General features: G+C 37.2%; 1 protein-coding gene across 2 annotated transcripts in view; it reads right to left on the reverse strand.

The window, feature by feature from the left end:
- The window catches only part of moxd1 (monooxygenase, DBH-like 1), a 38,003-nt gene extending 19,169 nt beyond the window's left edge, over nucleotides 1-18,834 (reverse strand). For both annotated transcript variants that reach the window (XM_066699197.1, XM_066699188.1), the window contains exons 1-4: nucleotides 18,125-18,834; nucleotides 16,672-16,818; nucleotides 16,219-16,386; nucleotides 16,044-16,127 (exon numbers count right to left, since the gene is read on the reverse strand). In XM_066699197.1, coding sequence (XP_066555294.1) covers nucleotides 16,044-16,127; nucleotides 16,219-16,386; nucleotides 16,672-16,818; nucleotides 18,125-18,430 — 705 coding nt within the window. In that variant the 5' untranslated portion in view covers nucleotides 18,431-18,834. The remainder of the gene's footprint in view (nucleotides 1-16,043; nucleotides 16,128-16,218; nucleotides 16,387-16,671; nucleotides 16,819-18,124) is intronic.
- Between the last annotated feature and the right edge of the window lie 1,492 nt (nucleotides 18,835-20,326).

Below are 20,326 nucleotides of genomic sequence, written 5' to 3' on the forward strand. Positions count from 1 at the left end.
AAGCTCCCGTTCCACCACATCCCAAAGATGCTCTATTGGGTTGAGATATGGTGACTGTGGGGGCCAGTTTAGTACAGTGAACTCATTGTCATGTTCAAGAAACAAATTTGAAATGATTCGACCTTTGTGACATGGTGCATTATCCTGCTGGAAGTAGCCATCAGAGGATGGGTACATGGTGGTCATAAAGGGATGGACATGGTCAGAAACAATGCTCAGGTAGGCCGTGGCATTTAAACGATGCCCAATTGGCACTAAGGGGCCTAAAGTGTGCCAAGAAAACATCCCCCACACCATTACACCACCACCACCAGCCTGCACAGTGGTAACAAGGCATGATGGATCCATGTTCTCATTCTGTTTACGCCAAATTCTGACTCTACCATCTGAATGTCTCAACAAAAATCGAGACTCATCAGACCAGGCAACATTTTTCCAGTCTTCAACTGTCCAATTTTGGTGAGCTTGTGCAAATTGTAGCCTATTTTTCCTATTTGTAGTGGAGATGAGTGGTACCCGGTGGGGTCTTCTGCTGTTGTAGCCCATCCGCCTCAAGGTTGTACGTGTTGTGGCTTCACAAATGCTTTGCTGCATACCTCGGTTGTAACGAGTGGTTATTTCAGTCAAAGTTGCTCTTCTATCAGCTTGAATCAGTCGGCCCATTCTCCTCTGACCTCTAGCATCAACAAGGCATTTTCGCCCACAGGACTGCCGCATACTGGATGTTTTTCCCTTTTCACACCATTATTTGTAAACCCTAGAAATGGTTGTGCGTGAAAATCCCAGTAACTGAGCAGATACTCAGACCGGCCCGTCTGGCACCAACAACCATGCCACGCTCAAAATTGCTTAAATCACCTTTCTTTCCCATTCAGACATTCAGTTTGGAGTTCAGGAGATTGTCTTGACCAGGACCACACCCCTAAATGCATTGAAGCAACTGCCATGTGATTGGTTGGTTAGATAATTGCATTAATGAGAAATTGAACAGGTGTTCCTAATAATCCTTTAGGTGAGTGTATATCATTTGTATAAAATGAAATAATAAAGTCTGTTTGTTTCAATAACTTGGAAAGCAATGCAAACAGATGCAGACATATTCATTTTCTTTTTATTAAGATGGTGAAGTGGTACAACAGTTTATTATTATTATTATTATTATTATTATTATTATTATTATTATTATTATTATACCTATTTTGTATTAACACGTGCTGTACCGGTAAGTATAATCGAAATGCAACAGTCAGAGAAGAAATGTTCCTGTCTAGCAGATGTTAAATGCACCACTATAATCCCAGATATGGTAAATCTACCTGAATCTATACCATTTTACAGTGCATGTGTTGTGTGATTACTATTACTTGTGTTATTGTTGTTATGTGACAGTAAATCAGTATATATATATCTTGAGACAATGAATTCCATTAATGGGTAAAATACAAATCAAGACAATACAAATCCCATAACAACATAACACACGTAATAGTAATCACACAACACTTGCGCTGTAATGTGTTACATTCTGTATATATTTACCATGACAGCCTGCATGTAGTATTTGTTAGTTTTGCATTTTTAATGATTAACGAAATACTTGTAGTTTGAATGTCTTTGGTCTTTTGTAGCTTGACTGGATAAAAACAATAAATATCTTGTAAGTAAGTAAGTAAGCTCAAGTTGCTAAAAAAGTGAATGCTGGTTCTGTTAGAAAGGTGTCAGAACACACAGTGCATCGCAGTTTGTTGCGTATGGGGCTGCGTATGCGCAGACCAGTCAGGGTGCCCATGCTGACCCCTGTCCACTGCCAAAAGCGCCTACAATGGGCACGTGAGCATCAGAACTGGACCACGGAGCAATGGAAGAAGGTGGCCTGGTCTGATGAATCACGAGTTCAAGGTGTTGACTTGGCCTCCAAATTCCCCAGATCTCAATCCAATCAAGCATGTATGGGATATCGCTGGACAAACAAATCCGATCCATGGAGGCCCCACCTCGCAACTTACAGGACTTAAAGGATCTGCTGCTAACGTCTTGGTGCCAGATACCACAGCACACCTTCAGAGGTCTAGTGGAGTCCATGCCTCGCCGGGTCAGGGCTGTTTTGTCTGCAAAAGGGGGACCTACACAATATTAGGCAGGTGGTCATAATGTTATGGCTGATCGGTGTATATATACATACATACACACAATAGTTAGTCATAGTATTCTGCTTGAAGGGTGTGCGGGACACTGTAAATAAAAGCACCTTATTTTTTACCCTACTTTTGGACTCCGGACATCCCTGTATTTTTCCTTGGAGAACCTGTCAGCCCCACACAGGAGAACACGCTTGGTGGGGAGTTGTTTGACACATTGTACTAGGATGTATGCTTATTGTATTTTGTTCTGACTTTATTACTGCACTATTGTAATACTTTAAAATGTTCACCTTACGCACTCATGCCTTGTTGCAAAAACATCAAGCATTTCGAACAAACTATGCCCCCCCTCAACAAATACATGCAATCCCCCACCCCTGCTAAGGCTGGCCATATTCTGTCAATGTTTTTTGGGGTCATATGTTCATATTCTGCACAGATTCTGTGTGAAAGTGCCCATGTAAACAAGCTGATAGTGATGCATGGTCACTGGGCATGGTAGTTTTCTGTAGGAAGTCTGCTTACACTTACTTGCATGTAGCCAGAGTTATCGATAAAAAGGGGTTGAAAAACAGACTGCCGTGGGTATCTGTAGGATTTTGGAAGCAACTGGACATTAAGAAGTATTTGATCTAAATCTAACAAGACAGTAAGTGACCCGATTTGATTTATGTGGCCACTGAATTGAATAGGTACTGTATCTGTTATTTATGATTTATTAAAAGCTCTATTGGGGTAAATTCTTCAACGTTACTAAAGATCTGTCACCAGCACAGCCCTAATTCTATTATGGAGAAACAATGCTATTCATCTAAATACACATTTATTTAATGTATACACATATTTTATATAGAATTTGGTAAGCAACATTGAGAGCTTACCAAAGTTAAAAGCTTTTCATTCAATTAATTCCATTCAATTTCATCCCAAACAATCAAATATAAACATATTCTTTATTTTTCCTAGGAGGAACAGGAGATGAACAGATTCCATCAAAGAAAAAACAATCAATGTCCCTGAACAGATGATTTTGGAATACAAATCTATAAACACTTTGAAGTTTTTCACTATTTGAAGCTTCTAAAAGCCTTACTAAAATATATTTGTGAAATCATACTGTGAAGCCTGTTTTAAGATCAGCGGGATATATTGAAAAATATGTATACATTCTTCCCATCAGTTTTTCTCAAAGTTTTTTGTTCAAATTCTTTGAAGCTACATATTGAACAATTGAATGAATGATGTGACTTTATTATTTATGAACTATGAATTACACTCTACTTGGTATAGGAGACATTTCTGAATAGTCCTTGGAATAATAAAAACAAATATTTAGATGGTACAGATCAGGATCTGCATGTGATCCTGGCAGTGTAAATGCTTGACCAGCTCAAGTTCTGGCATGCACTGCGGCGGCGTGTTTGTTTTAGAGGCAGGGGGCAGACAAACAGCCTTCACATCAGTGGAGCAGATAAGAGAACAGTTCCCTACTTCCCATATTATAAATAAAATATGGATAAACCTAACACTAAATGGGTTGTTATTTTATGTTAGCAAAAATATTAGCATGTTTATTTATAATGCTTCGGTTGTGGAATAAATATGCAAATGCATTGGTTATACTTGTTAGAATAATTTGTAATGAGATAAAAGGACAGTTTTTGATATAGCTCCAGAATTATATGCATATAATTGCATATATATTATATGCATCTCATTAAGATTGGACTTCTGTGATAGTGCTCATGCGAAGACCCCTGTGGTAGCTGAAAGATCAATTGTCAGTGTAGACGCGACACCACTGATCCTGACCAAATATACCGATACATTTGATCCTGCTCAGAAATGGTAGTGTAAACAATCCTATAGACACTCAGAGCATTAGAGTTTAATAATAAGTATGACAACTGTCATTATTCCTGCTGGAAAGACAATAAAATAAGTTAAATAATAAATGATAGAACACTTATAGATGAGATCCATCACTGAAACGGATATACAGTGCCCATAAAAAGTCTACACCCACCTGATCTTTTTTCACATTTTGTTGTGTCAGTGCCTCAATGTTTCATGTGCTTAAATTAGTACTTTTTCACTTCTCTATACACCATACTCCACACTGTTAAGGAGAAAACATTTTTAATTGTGGGGAAAAATAAATAAATAAATAAATAAATAAATAAAATATGTGTGTGTGTATTAAAAATACACAGTTGAAATGTCATCATTGTATAAGTCTCCACCCCCTGAGATAATACTTGGTGGAAGAACCCTTGGCAGCAATTGCAGCTGTGAGTCTGTTGGGATAGGTCTCTACCAACTGTGCACACCTAGATTTGGCAATATTTCAACTTTCTCCTTTACAAAACTGTTCAAGCTCTGTCAAGTTCCTTAGGGAGCATTGATTTAGGCTCTGACTGGGACACCAAGGGCATTTACCTTTTTGTTCCTTAGCCACCACAGCGTAGTTTTGAATGTGTGCTTTGGGTCATTGACATGCTGAAAGGTGAACTTCCATCCCAGATTCAGCTTTCTTGCAGAGTGCAGCAGGTTTTCCTAAAGTGATTTTCTATGTTTTGCTCCACAAATTTTCCCTTCTATACTAACACGTACACCAGTCCCTATCAATGAGAAACATTGCCATAACATAATGTTTCACCACCATGCCACACAGTAGGGCTTTGATTTTAGGCCAAATATTTCAGTTTTCATTTTGTCACGCTAAAGAACTTTTCTGCACATGGATACTGAATATCCAGAGGATTCAAGGTGGGCTTTCTTGAAAACCATACAGGCCTGATTTGTGGAGTTCTTTGGATGTTGTCATATGCACACTTTGACCAGTATTGGCCATAAAAGCCTGTAGCTCTAACAAAGTTGCCATTGGCCTATTGCTAACCTATCTGATTAGTCTTCTTCTTGCTCTGTCATCTAGTTTAGAGGGATGACCTGATCTAGGCAGAGTCTTGGTTGTGCCAAACACCTTCCACTTTTTAATGATCGCCTTGACCTTGCTCCAAGGGATATTCAAGTCCTTTGATTTTTTTATACCCATCCCTTGATCTGTGCCAGACAGTTCTTTTGAAAGCTCCTTGGTGCTCATGGTTGAGTCTTTGTTTGGAAACGCACTACCCAGCAGAAGGAACCTATAGGAACTGCTGAAGTTATGCTGAAATCATGTGGATCACTACAATTTAACACAGACCAATTTGGTTTGTGATTTTGAAGGTGGTTTGAGCTAATTTAGCTTTGCTATTACAAGGAGGGTGGACACTTAACAAACCAAGCAATTTCAGTTTTTATTTTATTCATTTGGAAGTTGTAGGGTAGAATGTGTAGATAAATATCAAAAAAACAATATTGTAATATATATGTAATGTAATTTAATTCCAGGCTTTAAATGCAACAACAAGGTGAACATTTTGACTTTCTATAGGCATTATTTGTCAGGAGTACTTGTAAGTATTTATGTCTTTGGCTAGGAACATAAATGTTTGTTATATAGGCTAATATACAGTAGCTACAGAATGTTTTTTTCTTAAAGACGATAAGGACATTTAATATAGAATAAAACATTTAATTTGACATCTTCTACACATAAATTCCACAGGGTGAATATTAACGCTGGAATGTATTTGTCAGCTAAAAGAGAGACTGTTTCCAATGTCTATTATCTAATTTGCCTCATTTAATTCAAGAGACAAAATACAGTAGTCTAAAGAGGCCAAATAAAAGAAGGCTAGCACACAACTCAATTAATGATGCATTGGGAACCCCAGATAAAGAAAAGAAGGAGAAATCATGTCTTTTTGGCATTAGTTCAGTATGCTTCCTAACTGGAAAGCCTTTGTTTTGTGTTCATGGTCTGTTCAAACATTCCAAGGTCAGATGGTAGTGTTGCCTTAGCAACATGACATTTGAAATTCTTGGTTGGTTAATCAGGGTCTGTAATATGTTCTGCTCAGGCTTTAACTATAAATACATTAAATACATCTTTGTTTTCACCAAACACTATAGTTAAGACTCATTAGGCTACCCATGTTAAGTCCTGCATTCCAAAAATAGTCCAGAAAGGCATGTATTATATTTTTATATTGATAAACACACATAGCAATACATTTTAAAGATGTCAAGAAATGTAATTATAATGCGTAAATGAAATACTAGTATATTTTATATTTATGTTCGTATATATGTTCGTATGAGTATATTTTCCTGACATAACCTTAATGCTTTATTGACAAAACTTAAAAAAAACATACTTTACTCTAAATGTATAACCCATATTGGCACTCTTTTATTCATAGTAAAATATTGACCGGTTGTTACTTTTTTTTAAATTGTAAGCTGCAAGCTGATACATTTTTTTCAGTATTATTTGAGAAAGTATAGAGGTGTTGACATTTGAGAAAGGCACAGAGGACAGACTGTATCTGAGCAAAGTGTTACATTCAGCAGGTGCGCCGCTGAATCTCTAGCATATCATCTTTGCTAACATGGTGACATGAAGTGATTGGTGACTAGTAAGCAGGGAGAAACAAATGAAACCGGCAAATTTTGTAACTTTCCAAAAATATTAAGAAAATGCCCTGGTAAAAAGGAGGGTATGAACTCTGTAGATTAGATATATTATGGTTTTAACTAGACTACCATGCAGTGGCATCATGCCATTGGGGCTACAGGGGTGCATGTGCCCACCCAAATTGTTTCCATTGTTCATATTTTTTATTTCAAACTTTTGTAGAAATATTCCAGTAAATATGATTTATCTTAGATGATCCCTCACCACTTCAGAATGCAATTTAGCAACAGCAACTTAATCAGCACATGTGCATCATCGAGCGTGTACCTCACGCTGCCATGTTTCTGTTGCACTGCAAGACAGCAGGTACAGTACATCACACACTGAATATTGCATCATGTTCTTCAAAATTCCCTTTGTTTAGGCATATTAGTTTATCTTGTTTATTCATGATAGTTTGAAGCATATATATTGTGCAGTCTTGAAATGTTAAAATGTTTTTCTAACCCAAAATTTCATTTTTTTGTGTTAATGTTCTGTTTGTAATAAGTATGCAACCTGCTTAAAATATTATTTAAGGAAATAAAATCTCTATATAGGCATTGTTGTTTTATCTCTCGTACTATTGTTTAAGGCAGCGACAACATGTTTCTATAAACGTCTTTTTACAAAAAATAGTAAATCTATTACATGTTTTTGTGTAACTGTGTTATACAGCCTAAATTGCTGTCAGTCATGTTACTTTTGTACTTTATTATTATTTAGGTGCTTTCCTGCATTTCAATTAACCTAAGTTTGCAGAGAAGGAAAAAAAAAATCAATAGTTGCCTCCAGAATTATTCACATCCTTCATAGACTACAGTGGGTTTTATCGACATAAATAAATGTACACATTCAGTATTTGCTGCATAAATTAATGACAACATTACTATTTTCAAACATTCAGTAATGGATTTAGCCAAAACAAATAATTGTCCAGCATAAATTTGCATATTTGTTCAAAAACAAGATTCAAAATTATTCATACACTAATCATTCAGATCCAATAAACTTGTAGGGGGATTATTGAGGTGCTTGCGGATCGGGTTTAGCCGTGGCGAATGAGCAGAGGGAGAGCATAAATGTTTTTTGGTTATTTTTTTCCATTCATGCATGTGTTTGGCCAGGCGGCACCGGTTTTTGGCAGGCGGCCTGAATAATGCTGCAGAAACCCTGTAGTGTTTTATTTGCATGTATTTATCAAAAAAAAAATGTTTGTTGCATTGAATAAGGTATAACAAATGTGGAGAGCAGTGTACGTTTACAATTAGTACATTTGGTGATGCACAAATACATGTAGATGTGACTAAACTTAATTATTATTGTTGAGTGTTTAAAAAAAAAGAAAAAAATATTTTGAGCGAGGATGCAGAGCAGAATATTCCAAAAACAATTTTAAAGCCACTGTGACTGAAGTCTACCCTGAAGCCTGCTGTAGTATCAGTAGTACCAGCACCAGTCAGGTTCAGAAAGGTCAGAGGTGGTGTTAAGAGTGATTTTCTGGGGTGACAGTTAAAAATAGTTAATCAAAATTAAATAAATGCATTTCTAATACTTTCAAGTGGGACTAAAAAGCTGTTTTGAACAACTAGTAAAAAATTACCTGATTGTTCTAATAGTTTGTACAATGCAGTATACACATGATTTTTAAGGACTAAAAAAAAAAAAAAAAAGAACTTTATTCATGCCAAAAGATTGACTGGCAAGAGATTAATATACGAAGGGGTCCCACTCAGCCAGTGTTGTTTGGAACCAAGCAAAGATGTTTTAACAGTAACTGGTATCAGAAATACCTGTGGCTAGAATACAACAAAAACAGCAGAGCAATACTATTGAATATGTGTGTAGAGCAGTACAATAAAGTACATTTTCACTTAAAATAACTTGGAATACTCTATATGTGTAGTTAAAAGCATTTGTAACAATCATAATTTGTTTTCCAACTGTGCCCCCCCAAAACATTTAGCTGCATGATGCCTCTGTTTACATGCTATTCTGTGGCAGACCAAATTAAAGGTTTGTTGAATTGATCTTTGCTTTCATCAGTGCACCACATCAACTGCATCACTGTCCATTTAAGGGTATATAAGTACTGTTAAAATTAATACTTGAAACAAATATTTTAAATATCATGATATACGTTGCTCATATCCAGGGCTGTGTTAAGCCAATGGGCTACATGGGCTGATGCCCAGGGCCCTGCCATCCCTGTATAGTCAAACTGATAACGGTTAGCCAATTAAAAAAAAGCATGGACTAAACTAAACAATTTGCCTTTTTTAAAATGTGTTGTGTCCTTTTGGCAAGCTGTAGTTATTTGACGCAATAAAAAAATCTTATGCTAGCTATACCCACTGGCGTTCAACTAAAATAAAGTAAGCTGAGTAGCTAGCGGCAAACATGTCATAGAAATAGGAGAGAGCTGCAAAAAAAAAAAAAATCACTAAACTCAAACTAGCTAAAGCCGAAGAGGTTATAAATAGTACACCAAAACTAACTACATTCTTTAAAAGTCAGTGTCAGAAGAATGAAAGTGAGGAAGAGCCACAGAGTCAGAGGAGCGAGCAGAGAGCGGCAAGTCGGTTAGCGCTGAGTGCACAGCCACAGCAGATGAGCAAAATGAGAGCCAGCCATTGAACTGTGAACTTAAGGCGGGAGAAACTTACGAAACAGATAATATTGCTATATTGCTAGTTCTGATACAGCATGTTGGGGTCCGATAACTGAGGAGGTGAGATCACACTGGGTGAGGGCCCCCTTATTTGCCAGAATAAAGACAGTAATTTTTCCACCTCAGAGAGAATTTACAAAACTCAATGCAGATGCCTCTCAAAAACTTTATTCACATGAACCCTCAAAAACGGGGAGTGCGTGCCACAAGAGTGGCTCCTTAACTCACCCTCCCCCCACAATGTGTATTTTTTCATTTGTCGTCTATTTCAAGAAGGGACACGTTCATCAGCATTTAATCGATTCAGTGACTGGAAACATGCAAATGCTCATGTAGAGGAGCATGAGGCTAGTAGCTCCCACCGAAATGCAATGCTAACATGGATTGCCCGTACTAAGATCAACGGTATAGATGCTGCGCTTAAAACACAGTGTCAAGAGGAACAGGCATACTGGAGTGAGGTACTCAGTCGGGTTGTTTCTGTGATCAAATTTCTGGCAGAGCGCGGTCTCGCCTTTAGAGGAGACAATGAACTCTTCGGTTACCCGATTTTATCTTGGCATTTTGGAATTACTTTGTCAGTTCGATGCTTTTCTTGCTGAACACATGAGGAAGTATGGGAATAAGGTAAGGGGGACTACCTCATATTTATCATCCACTATCTGCGAGGAATTCATTGCTTTAATGGGACAGAGGGTACTAGCTGAAATAATACTTCAGGTGCAAAAGGCAAAGTATTTTTCCATCGTAGTTGATTCTACTCCCGACGTTTCACACATTGACCAGTTGACGTTTGTTATTCGCTACGTGTAACTGGAGGGCCAGATTTACAAACGTTTCCTGACATTTCTACCAATCCTTAGCCACACGGGTGAATCACTTTTTCAGTCAGTAACAAACGTTTTAGACAGCATAAACATTGATCTTCAGAACTGTAGAGGACAGTGTTTTGAAATGCCAGTAACATGAGCGGAACATATAAGGGATTGAGATTGCGCATACAAGAGGTGAATCCTCTAGCAGACTGGATTCCCTGTGCAGCTCACTCTCTTAATTTAGTGGGAATGAGCAGCATGGATTGCTGCATGGAGGCAAACAATTTTTTCCACATTATTCAGTCACTCTTTAACTTCTACTCTGCATCACCCTGCCACTGTAAATTGATCAAAGATGAACTTGACCCAAATGAAAACAAGTGTGTGGAGACACTCAAAGACCTGTCTGACACACGATGGTTAGCTCATGCACAGGCCACCAAAGGCCTTTTCCTGAATTATGCAAATATTCAGGAGTCCTTGAAAAACCTTTCAGATACAACACAGGATTCTAGCACACGTGCTGATGCGCAATCCCTTTTCAATCAAATGACAAAGCTAGAAACGGCCTTTCTATGCATATTTTGGAATACAGTACTTCAACACTTTCAGTCCACTAGCATTGCCCTCCAAGCTGTAGATCTAGACCTGGTAACAGCAGTGAACTTAGTAAGCTCCCTCATTGATTTTGTTGAGGACCTGCGTATGCAGTTTGACACATTTGAGGAAAAAGCAAAGGACACGTCAGATAACGTTTCACAAGAGTTCAAGGGTGAGAAGAGTCGACAAATAAAGAGAAAACGTCAATCAGATGAGTCAGTGGAGCCGGAACACATTTTGTCAGGAAAAGACAAATTTCGTGTCGAGGTGTTTTTTGCAATGATTGACAAATTGAACACTTAGTTAAAACACAGGCACGACGCATACAAAGAAACATGCGCCCACTTCAGCTTTTTGAAAAATCGAATGTCTCTGTCTAACGATGAAGTAGGCACGGCTGCCCACAAATTACAAGTGAGGTATCACAATGATCTACAGGAGGACTTTGTTGATGAGTTGATACAGTTCATTCATTTCTCAAAGGACACAAGGACACATCTCCAAGGAACTTGTTCCAAATGCTACGGAAGAAACAGCTGCAATTTGTATTTCCAAATGTGGATATTACACTGAGGATTTTCCTCACCTTACCTTCACCTTACCACCTTATTTTCCTCACAAACTCGGGGGGTAAGCGGTCATTTTCAAAGTTGGCACTGGTTAAGCACCGGCTTAGGTCAACTACGGGGCAACAGAGACTCAATCATTTAAGTCTCATGTCGATTGAACATGACCTGCTTCGCCACCTGGACTTCACAGACATTATTATGGAATTCTCAAGTTTGAAGGCAAGAAAGCATAAAATCTAGCAATGGTCAGTCAAATGTGTTTTTATACTTTGTAATGTTAAGGAGCCTTGAGAGTAGCACCAAATACTTGCCTACTGGAGGCCACATGATTAGTGTAGTGCCGACTACACTATGTTTTTGTCTAATGTCACATCATGCCTGATAACATGGTCCCATCGACTACAACTAGCGGTGATTTAATTCGAAACGATGCAGTCGGTAATGAGAGCTAGTGGTAGTGCTGACTACCATATTATTTTGCATGCCATAGCTACTGTGATGTGAGTGGTAACGCTGTGCACTGCCTATTCGAATGACATGATTGATGATTGTGTTGATATTGTATGAGATTGTGCATGAGAGCAGAGTACAGGACTATCAGCTGATTGTACAGTATTATTAGGATGGGAGGGTCTCCAAGGGGGGGAACCCTGTAATGTCAGTAGCCCTGGGCCTCCAAATAGCTTAATACAGGCCTGCTCATATCAGGTTTACAATACTGTGATATTATGTTTTTTGCATATCACCCACCCCTAATCAAACATGTCAGGTATACGTATGGTAAGAATATATATAAATAAAATGACCACTGCTCATTGACTGTCAGAGTACAGATTGAACCATTTGGTGCAAAGATTGATGGCTCAGATATTGCTATTAGTACACAGTGAATGAGATTCATGAAGTCTTACCTTGGGTAACATTTTTTTTAGGTAAGAGTAGTTAAAATGTCTATAAAACAGTATGGCAAGCCAAATTGTCATTTAGAGATATCTCAAATTAAAAGTAAAGATATCTTAAATTGAATTGCAGATTTGGCTTGCCATAAAAACAGTAGATTGAAAGCTTTATGAATAATCTTTTCCACTGATATTACGACATCCATCGACAACACAACGGAGAATCCTGTTACATTAATTTGAGTTAAAGCTATTAACGTTGTAATGATTAATGAGAAAAGTCTCAAAATATATATGCAAATAAACTCCAGAGAATGGTAAGGGGTTGTGTGAAAAAAAATGTCAGCAAAAAATTATAAACGGGTGTTTAACTTACATTCTTATGAGATTGTGTGTAGTATTATGTATCATTACCATTAGTTGGGGATATACACTCACCTAAAGGATTATTAGGAACACCTGTTCAATTTCTCATTAATGCAATTATCTAACCAACCAATCACATGGCAGTTGCTTCAATGCATTTAGGGGTGTGGTCCTGGTCAAGACAATCTCCTGAACTCCAAACTGAATGTCTGAATGGGAAAGAAAGGTGATTTAAGCAATTTTGAGCGTGGCATGGTTGTTGGTGCCAGACGGGCCGGTCTGAGTATTTCACAATCTGCTCAGTTACTGGGATTTTCACGCACAACCATTTCTAGGGTTTACAAAGAATGGTGTGAAAAGGGAAAAACATCCAGTATGCGGCAGTCCTGTGGGTCGAAAATGCCTTATTGATGCTAGAGGTCAGAGGAGAATGGGCCGACTGATTCAAGCTGATAGAAGAGCAACTTTGACTGAAATAACCACTCGTTACAACCGAGGTATGCAGCAAAGCATTTGTGAAGCCACAACACGTACAACCTTGAGGCGGATGGGCTACAACAGCAGAAGACCCAACCGGGTACCACTCATCTCCACTACAAATAGGAAAAAGAGGCTACAATTTGCACAAGCTCACCAAAATTGGACAGTTGAAGACTGGAAAAATGTTGCCTGGTCTGATGAGTCTCGATTTTTGTTGAGACATTCAGATGGTAGAGTCAGAATTTGGCGTAAACAGAATGAGAACATGGATCCATCATGCCTTGTTACCACTGTGCAGGCTGGTGGTGGTGGTGTAATGGTGTGGGGGATGTTTTCTTGGCACACTTTAGGCCCCTTAGTGCCAATTGGGCATCGTTTAAATGCCACGGCCTACCTGAGCATTGTTTCTGACCATGTCCATCCCTTTATGACCACCATGTACCCATCCTCTGATGGCTACTTCCAGCAGGATAATGCACCATGTCACAAAGGTCGAATCATTTTAAATTGGTTTCTTGAACATGACAATGAGTTCACTGTACTAAACTGGCCCCCACAGTCACCAGATCTCAACCCAATAGAGCATCTTTGGGATGTGGTGGAACGGGAGCTTCGTGCCCTGGATGTGCATCCCACAAATCTCCATCAACTGCAAGATGCTATCCTATCAATATGGGCCAACGTTTCTAAAGAATGCTTTCAGCACCTTGTTGAATCAATGCCACGTAGAATTAAGGCAGTTCTGAAGGCGAAAGGGGGTCAAACACAGTATTAGTATGGTGTTCCTAATAATCCTTTAGGTGAGTGTATATTTAGGGTATTTTAAGAGTGTGTAAATAAACCATTACATTTATGCATTAAACATTTTTTGACCCTACTCAGGAACAATGTTATTACTTAAATCAACCACAACACAACAAAGTATTTAAAAGTCATGGCCCTATCCAAAAGCAAGTATTTAATAACCACTTACGTCAAAAATGATGACACTTTGATACACATTTTTTCTATTGAATCTGTTCTCTGCACGTTAACAGTTATTTGTTGACTTTAATGCCAAAGAGCATACAAATTGAAGGGGCTATTTTAAAGTTGATCTCTCACCCATTTTCCTTCATTGGCATATCTTTTTCAAAATATATGATAGAAGTTGATAAGCTGAAAGCTGGTCATTGTTTTATTATTGTTTACCAGCATTGTCCCTTTAATAGGTTATTTCTTTAGATTCATTGTCCTCTTTTTGATAATTATAAATGTAAATTCCTAATGTGTACTAATGCTAATACTTGCAAGAATTTTGTAGACAGGTTAGATATTTGACTAAAGTAAAATTACCCTATTTTATAAATGTTTCTAGATTGTAGTTGTTACTCGCAAAGTTTCATGTGAAATGTTTCTAACATCTAAAAGCCAATGTACATGAAAACTTTATTTAAGTTTATCACAAGCTTTTTAATACTAGTGTCAAACTGATATATGCAACTCCCTGTAATTAGGTGCTTTTTGAAATTATAGAATGATTGAAGGTTTTGAACATGATGAAGTGTTTAGTAGATATAATTTGAAGGTTGTACCTATATTTATAAAGAAACTAGTCTTAAATGAATTAAATTCATTCAAAACAAAACACAGGTGTGCTTTAGAACATGAACTGACCTGAGTAGATACAGGAGAAAATGAGCCTAACTGAATGAATCAGGACAACCCACAAATAATACATTCAGGATGAAGAAAATATGAAAATAAGACTATTCTAAATAGTACTTTTTAGCCTCTTTAAACTACAATTGAAAATAGTTAAAGTTTTAAAATAGGTTGAATGTTCTGTACTCCCGATGGAGTGAAATAAGTAGATTCCTAATATAAACCATATTGAGGAGTTGTTTATGGTAGCATATTTTATAGATATTCTCTGTATTACTTGATTATTAAATTAAATGTTGATTTTCCCATAATGTAATTCTTTAATGCCACAAAATGGTAAGGAACTCTGAAAACATAATAAAATGAAAGCAGAATATGACTAAGAACATATCTTTATTTCAGATAACTACAAATGATGAATTATGTATTACTCTGCTTGTTATTTGAATCATGTATTTTGGTGTTCAAATAATATTTCATGCTTGATCAATTCCAGTAATTTAGCAAATGATGTATATCTTGAGGTGGCACATAGCAGAAAAACCTTAAAAATGTTCATGCCCATTATTTTAATTAGGAAACTGAAAATAAAATCTAATTGAAGCCCCATCCAAAAGCCAAGTTATTTATTTTTAAGTAGGAATAGCGTTATTAACATAGACATGTTATCAGTCCTTACAAATGCTTAAAATTATTTAACAATACTTCACAACATAACCAGGCGCAGATTTACAATCATTTTCATATTTGCACAGTAAACAGGATGTGGTTAGCCTTCTTTGGAGACTTTTTGTCCTTGTATTTGAACATTCACATTCTGGAGGACTAAGTGAGAAATGTGCCACGTAAGTTACTTTTAATGGAATACCCTAGACAAATTAGCCTCTGCTTGAAATTCAAATACTGAAACCTTCCCAGGTTGGGAAGACAAATTGTCTTAACCTATTTAGGCCATAACAGGAATTGTACTGAAGATGGGAAAGAAAAATAAAATTGGAATCACAAGCACATATACTGTTTCATTTAATACATGGTCAAGAAAAAAAGATTATGTTGACTGTGTCTATAATGCAGTGTATAACAGTGTGTATAAATTCCTAACTTAATACAACATGCTTCTTTTCCCCCCATTTTTTATTCCATTTAATTGCTGTCTATTTTCTGTTTATGTCCTCTTTACATACATATTCTAGAACAGTGAAATGCACAATTGTGCTGTTTCCAAGTAGTTTGGTAGTAGGCTGGTAGGCTCAGAGACTAGAATCAGTGGTCCTTCATTAAACATGTATTCACTTACCCTGATGACATGGTGTTTTCTGTCCAGTTTGGGGATTTTAAATAGTTTACACCAGTAGGTTGTATCCTTAAAAGGCACTAGCATCTGTCTTAAAGAAATAGATTAAATATTAACATGCATTTTCTTTGCAATAGATACAAAAGTGTGATTTAATAACAGAAAAAAATCCACTTACGTTATGATTCCTTAGGTCAAAGAAGGTAGTCTCTGATGGGATAGAAGCATAACTTCCTGGGTTTAGTAAACGCAAGCTCTTCCTTCCCCTGTTCACTCCATGGTATTTCGGTACAGCAAGTCCACAATCTTCATTATGATAAGCCCATATCACTCTTATAGTGCTCTCCTAGTGATGCAAAGCATATAAGCAGTGATTACTTTTCTCACTCCACTGTAGCTATTGAATATTGTTCATGTTAGTTATGTTTTAATGTTATTTATGACTCCATAATAACCTTACAAGAACAAATGCAATCTTGATCTATTGTCTAATTATATGTATTGTGACATTTTTACTAAATGTTGCATTAGATGTTTTCTCTAACATTTTTAAAATTGCAGCCAAATGATTTCTGAAATACAAGTGAATGAAAACTCACTGGCTGTATTGTATTATATTTCAACCACATACCGTAATAAGTTTGTCATTTCTGTCACAAGTGTCCAGATCTCTGCTGAAAGCCAGGACAGTGTGGGTGTTATTTTCTGATGCATATTCCAGATGGTAATTCTGTTGATCATCTCTTAGGACTTGTCTGCTTGTGTCTGCAAAATAATCCTGTTGAAAACATATTAAAATGAATCATGACAGACTGAGGATAATAAACTGATGAACAAGAACAATAGTAACTTCCCTTCCACATACATCTGGATAAACGACAAACAAATGGTTGGATGTAAGCATTTGGATAATAATCTGTACAATTTAAATACAATCCACTTACAATATGAAGTCTGACAACAAGAAAATCTGTCACAAAACTTAGACTGTGCACTAAGTGTAGTGCTTCATATTTTCTATTTTTAAAAGCTGGGATGCTGAACAAAGAAACTGTTAACCTTGTAACAACAGATATTAAAATATCAATAAAAGGCTATAGGTTTGTAATACATTGTTTCACTTTATATTAGTATAATAAGAACTAAGGGATTTGAAAATTTGATTCATACGTTCATACCAAAACTAATGTTGAGCTTTTAAATACAAACATACTGTATACCTTTTTAATTAATTTCCAGTTACACTTTCATATCACCTGTAAATATTCACAAATTAATCTTTATCACCAATACATTATACACAGTTATGTGGTAGTATATATATATATATACAACGTGTTGTTGTTGGGGGAAAGCTAGACTGTTACTTGTAAGGGGATTGCTACAATGTTTTCCTTATTTTTGCTTCAAGAAATAAAATGCCACCTGCTGGTTCAATAGCACCTACTGCTATAGTACCTGATTCTTTCTAGCAGGCTTTCCAGGAATGCAATGAGCAGGCACTGCCATGTTACATTGCTGAGGTCTGACAAAGGTGGTTTGGCTGCAGGCTATTATTCAGTGTGGGACTATGGCCTGTGTCGGAACAGGATAATTAAAATCCAGTGCAAAACCACTGCCAGTAGACTGCTGTGCCGATTTCTTTACCATTGGTGGATGTATCTGCATTGTTGGTTTTACATATTGTGAATACCATTTTAAACTTATTTTAATGTAGTCGGTAGTATTTGTTTTAACCACACAGTGATGTACATTGGTCAATGCAAGTGTCATTGAGATTGTGAATGGGTTAAAAATGTCTAGTATTTCACGCCCATGCAGTCTATGTTAATTAAATTATTCCCCTCTGTGAACAGCATTTTAAAACTAATAATAACCCCCCCAATTTTATTTTGTTCAATGTATATAAATGAACCGCATGCACTTAATACTGCTTTTACAAGTTAATATATACAAATACTGTAATCGTATACGTCTCATAAAAATTTAATCAATTAAACAATTTACTTCAATGGATTAATTTTATCGACATTGTTAAACAGGTTTTGTGCTTTACAAAGCAGACAACTCATATCCCGGCATACCTGTAAGTAGGGCTTCCCTTTTTCCACTCCCCCAATCACAATGTCTGATAACGCCATTGCTCCATTGGGAGACAAGCCAAATCCAATATATCCATTGGTTTCCACTTGGATTTCGAAAGTGATGGTATTTTCATCGTATTTCCATCTCATGTGGTATTTGCCATGCTCATCCAACACTGCGGAGTGCCTAAACCCCTTTCTGTACTGACACAACGTAACGGAGAGTTCAAAAGTTATAATACAAACCAGGGCGTTAAAGCAGTTTGGCCAAAGCATGCTAGATCTTTTAATTGAAAATACTTGCATCAGTTAAAAACAAAGATTCGTATGTCGCGTTCAGATTAAATGAATCGGCTCCTGATTTAGATGGTGTTTCATTGGCAAGCAGTAGTAAAAAACAAACGATCCAACCAAGAAGATCCAGGGACACAGTTCATTAAAGGCAACAATCTCATCCTCCCTTTGAAACTGTCGAAACTTGTGAAAGTGCCTTTGATCTGCAGAGACACGTCCCTCTCTCTACTCTATGGTCAAAAGGCTTTCCTGTGTTTTCTTCTTTCGTTTAAAGTGTAGTACAGTATGTTCTTGCTTTCTCTTTTCCACGCTTCTGGATTCACCGTTGAGATTAGTTAGAAAGAACTAAACGATTGTGCGTGGTTTGAACGTTAATTCAACATCATTATCACAGCGATCCGGGGTTGAAGGCTTTAGTGTCTGCATTAAGAAACTTTCACTAGTGTGTGAGGTCTAAACAGTACGTCCCAGCTCACTAACATGATCTTGAAAACATTGCGCGGTCATTTTACTTCTACTGTGTGGGATTATACAGAACTGACTGAATACCTTTTACCCGATTTTTGGCACTCGACTACATTAGTAATCTAACTACCTGATCTCACTGTGACAGACATATTGGTGAAGGTATATAGATTGTGCAACATTAGGAAGTGCTACATCATCAGCATAAAGCATGCAAGAGAGCACACCGTGAAAAGATAGTATAATGGTGGTATGCTTAAAGCACTCACAATCTGATTGCTGACTTACTGCTATAAAACAATGTTATGCAATATTTATTTTTAAAACTTATCACTTAAGTGCCAGTTTCCTAAAATGTCTACACACACACACACACACACACACACACACACACACACACACACACACACACACACACACACACACACACATATACATACATACATACATACAGTACTGTGCAAAAGTTTTAGTGAGATGTGAGAAAATGCTGTAAAGTAAGAATCCTTTCAAAAATAGACATGTTAATCGATTATATTTATCAATTAACTAAATGCAAAGTGAGTGAACAGAAGGAAAATCTAAATTACTTGCACAAAATCAAGGATTTTGTAGGCATATAGTCAGGTATATGATTAAACAATTATACCAAATAGGTGCTAATGATCATCAATTCAATATGTAGGTTGAAACACAATCATTAACTGAAACAGAAACAGCTGTGTAGGAGGAATAAAACTGAGTGAGGAACAGCCAAACTCAGCTAACAAGGTGCGGTTGCTGAAGACAGTTTACTGTCAAAAGTCATACACCATGGCAAGACTGAGCACAGCAACAAGACACAAGGTAGTTCTACTGCATCAGCAAGGTCTCTCCCAGGCCGACATTTCAAGGCAGACAGGGGTTTCCAGGTGTGCTGTCCAAGCTCTTTTGAAGATGCACAAAAACAGGCAACGTGGAGGACCGTAGACGCAGTGGTCGGCCAAGGAAACTTACTGCAGCAGATGAAAGACACATCATGCTTACTTCCCTTTGCAGTGGGGGGCCATAAGGGGGCCATGATTATTGCAGATGGGCGAACACTTGCTAGTGGGGTCCACGGGCATGGTCCCCCGGGAAGATTTTTTTGTAAAATGGGTTTTAAAAACTCAGTTTTTAAGCTAAGATTTAAGCAAATTTAAAGGATAAGTTGGGCTATTCATAACAATCCAGCAAAAATATACAACCATATTTAACAAAAATAGTTTTAAATTGACATTAACACAATAGACAACAGTGATACCTTATTGCTGTTAACACAACTGACAATATAGACAACTTCTCCACTTGCCTCACCCCCAAAAGTGTTTCAATATGGACACATCCCTGAACATTTGTTCAGTGCAAGAGGGAATTATATTAGTGAACAAAATAGGGTCCCCTCAATATGCAGAAATCAAAACA

Source organism: Amia ocellicauda, chromosome 1 (genome assembly GCF_036373705.1).
Source record: "Amia ocellicauda isolate fAmiCal2 chromosome 1, fAmiCal2.hap1, whole genome shotgun sequence".
Classification (NCBI taxonomy): Eukaryota; Metazoa; Chordata; class Actinopteri; order Amiiformes; family Amiidae; genus Amia; species Amia ocellicauda.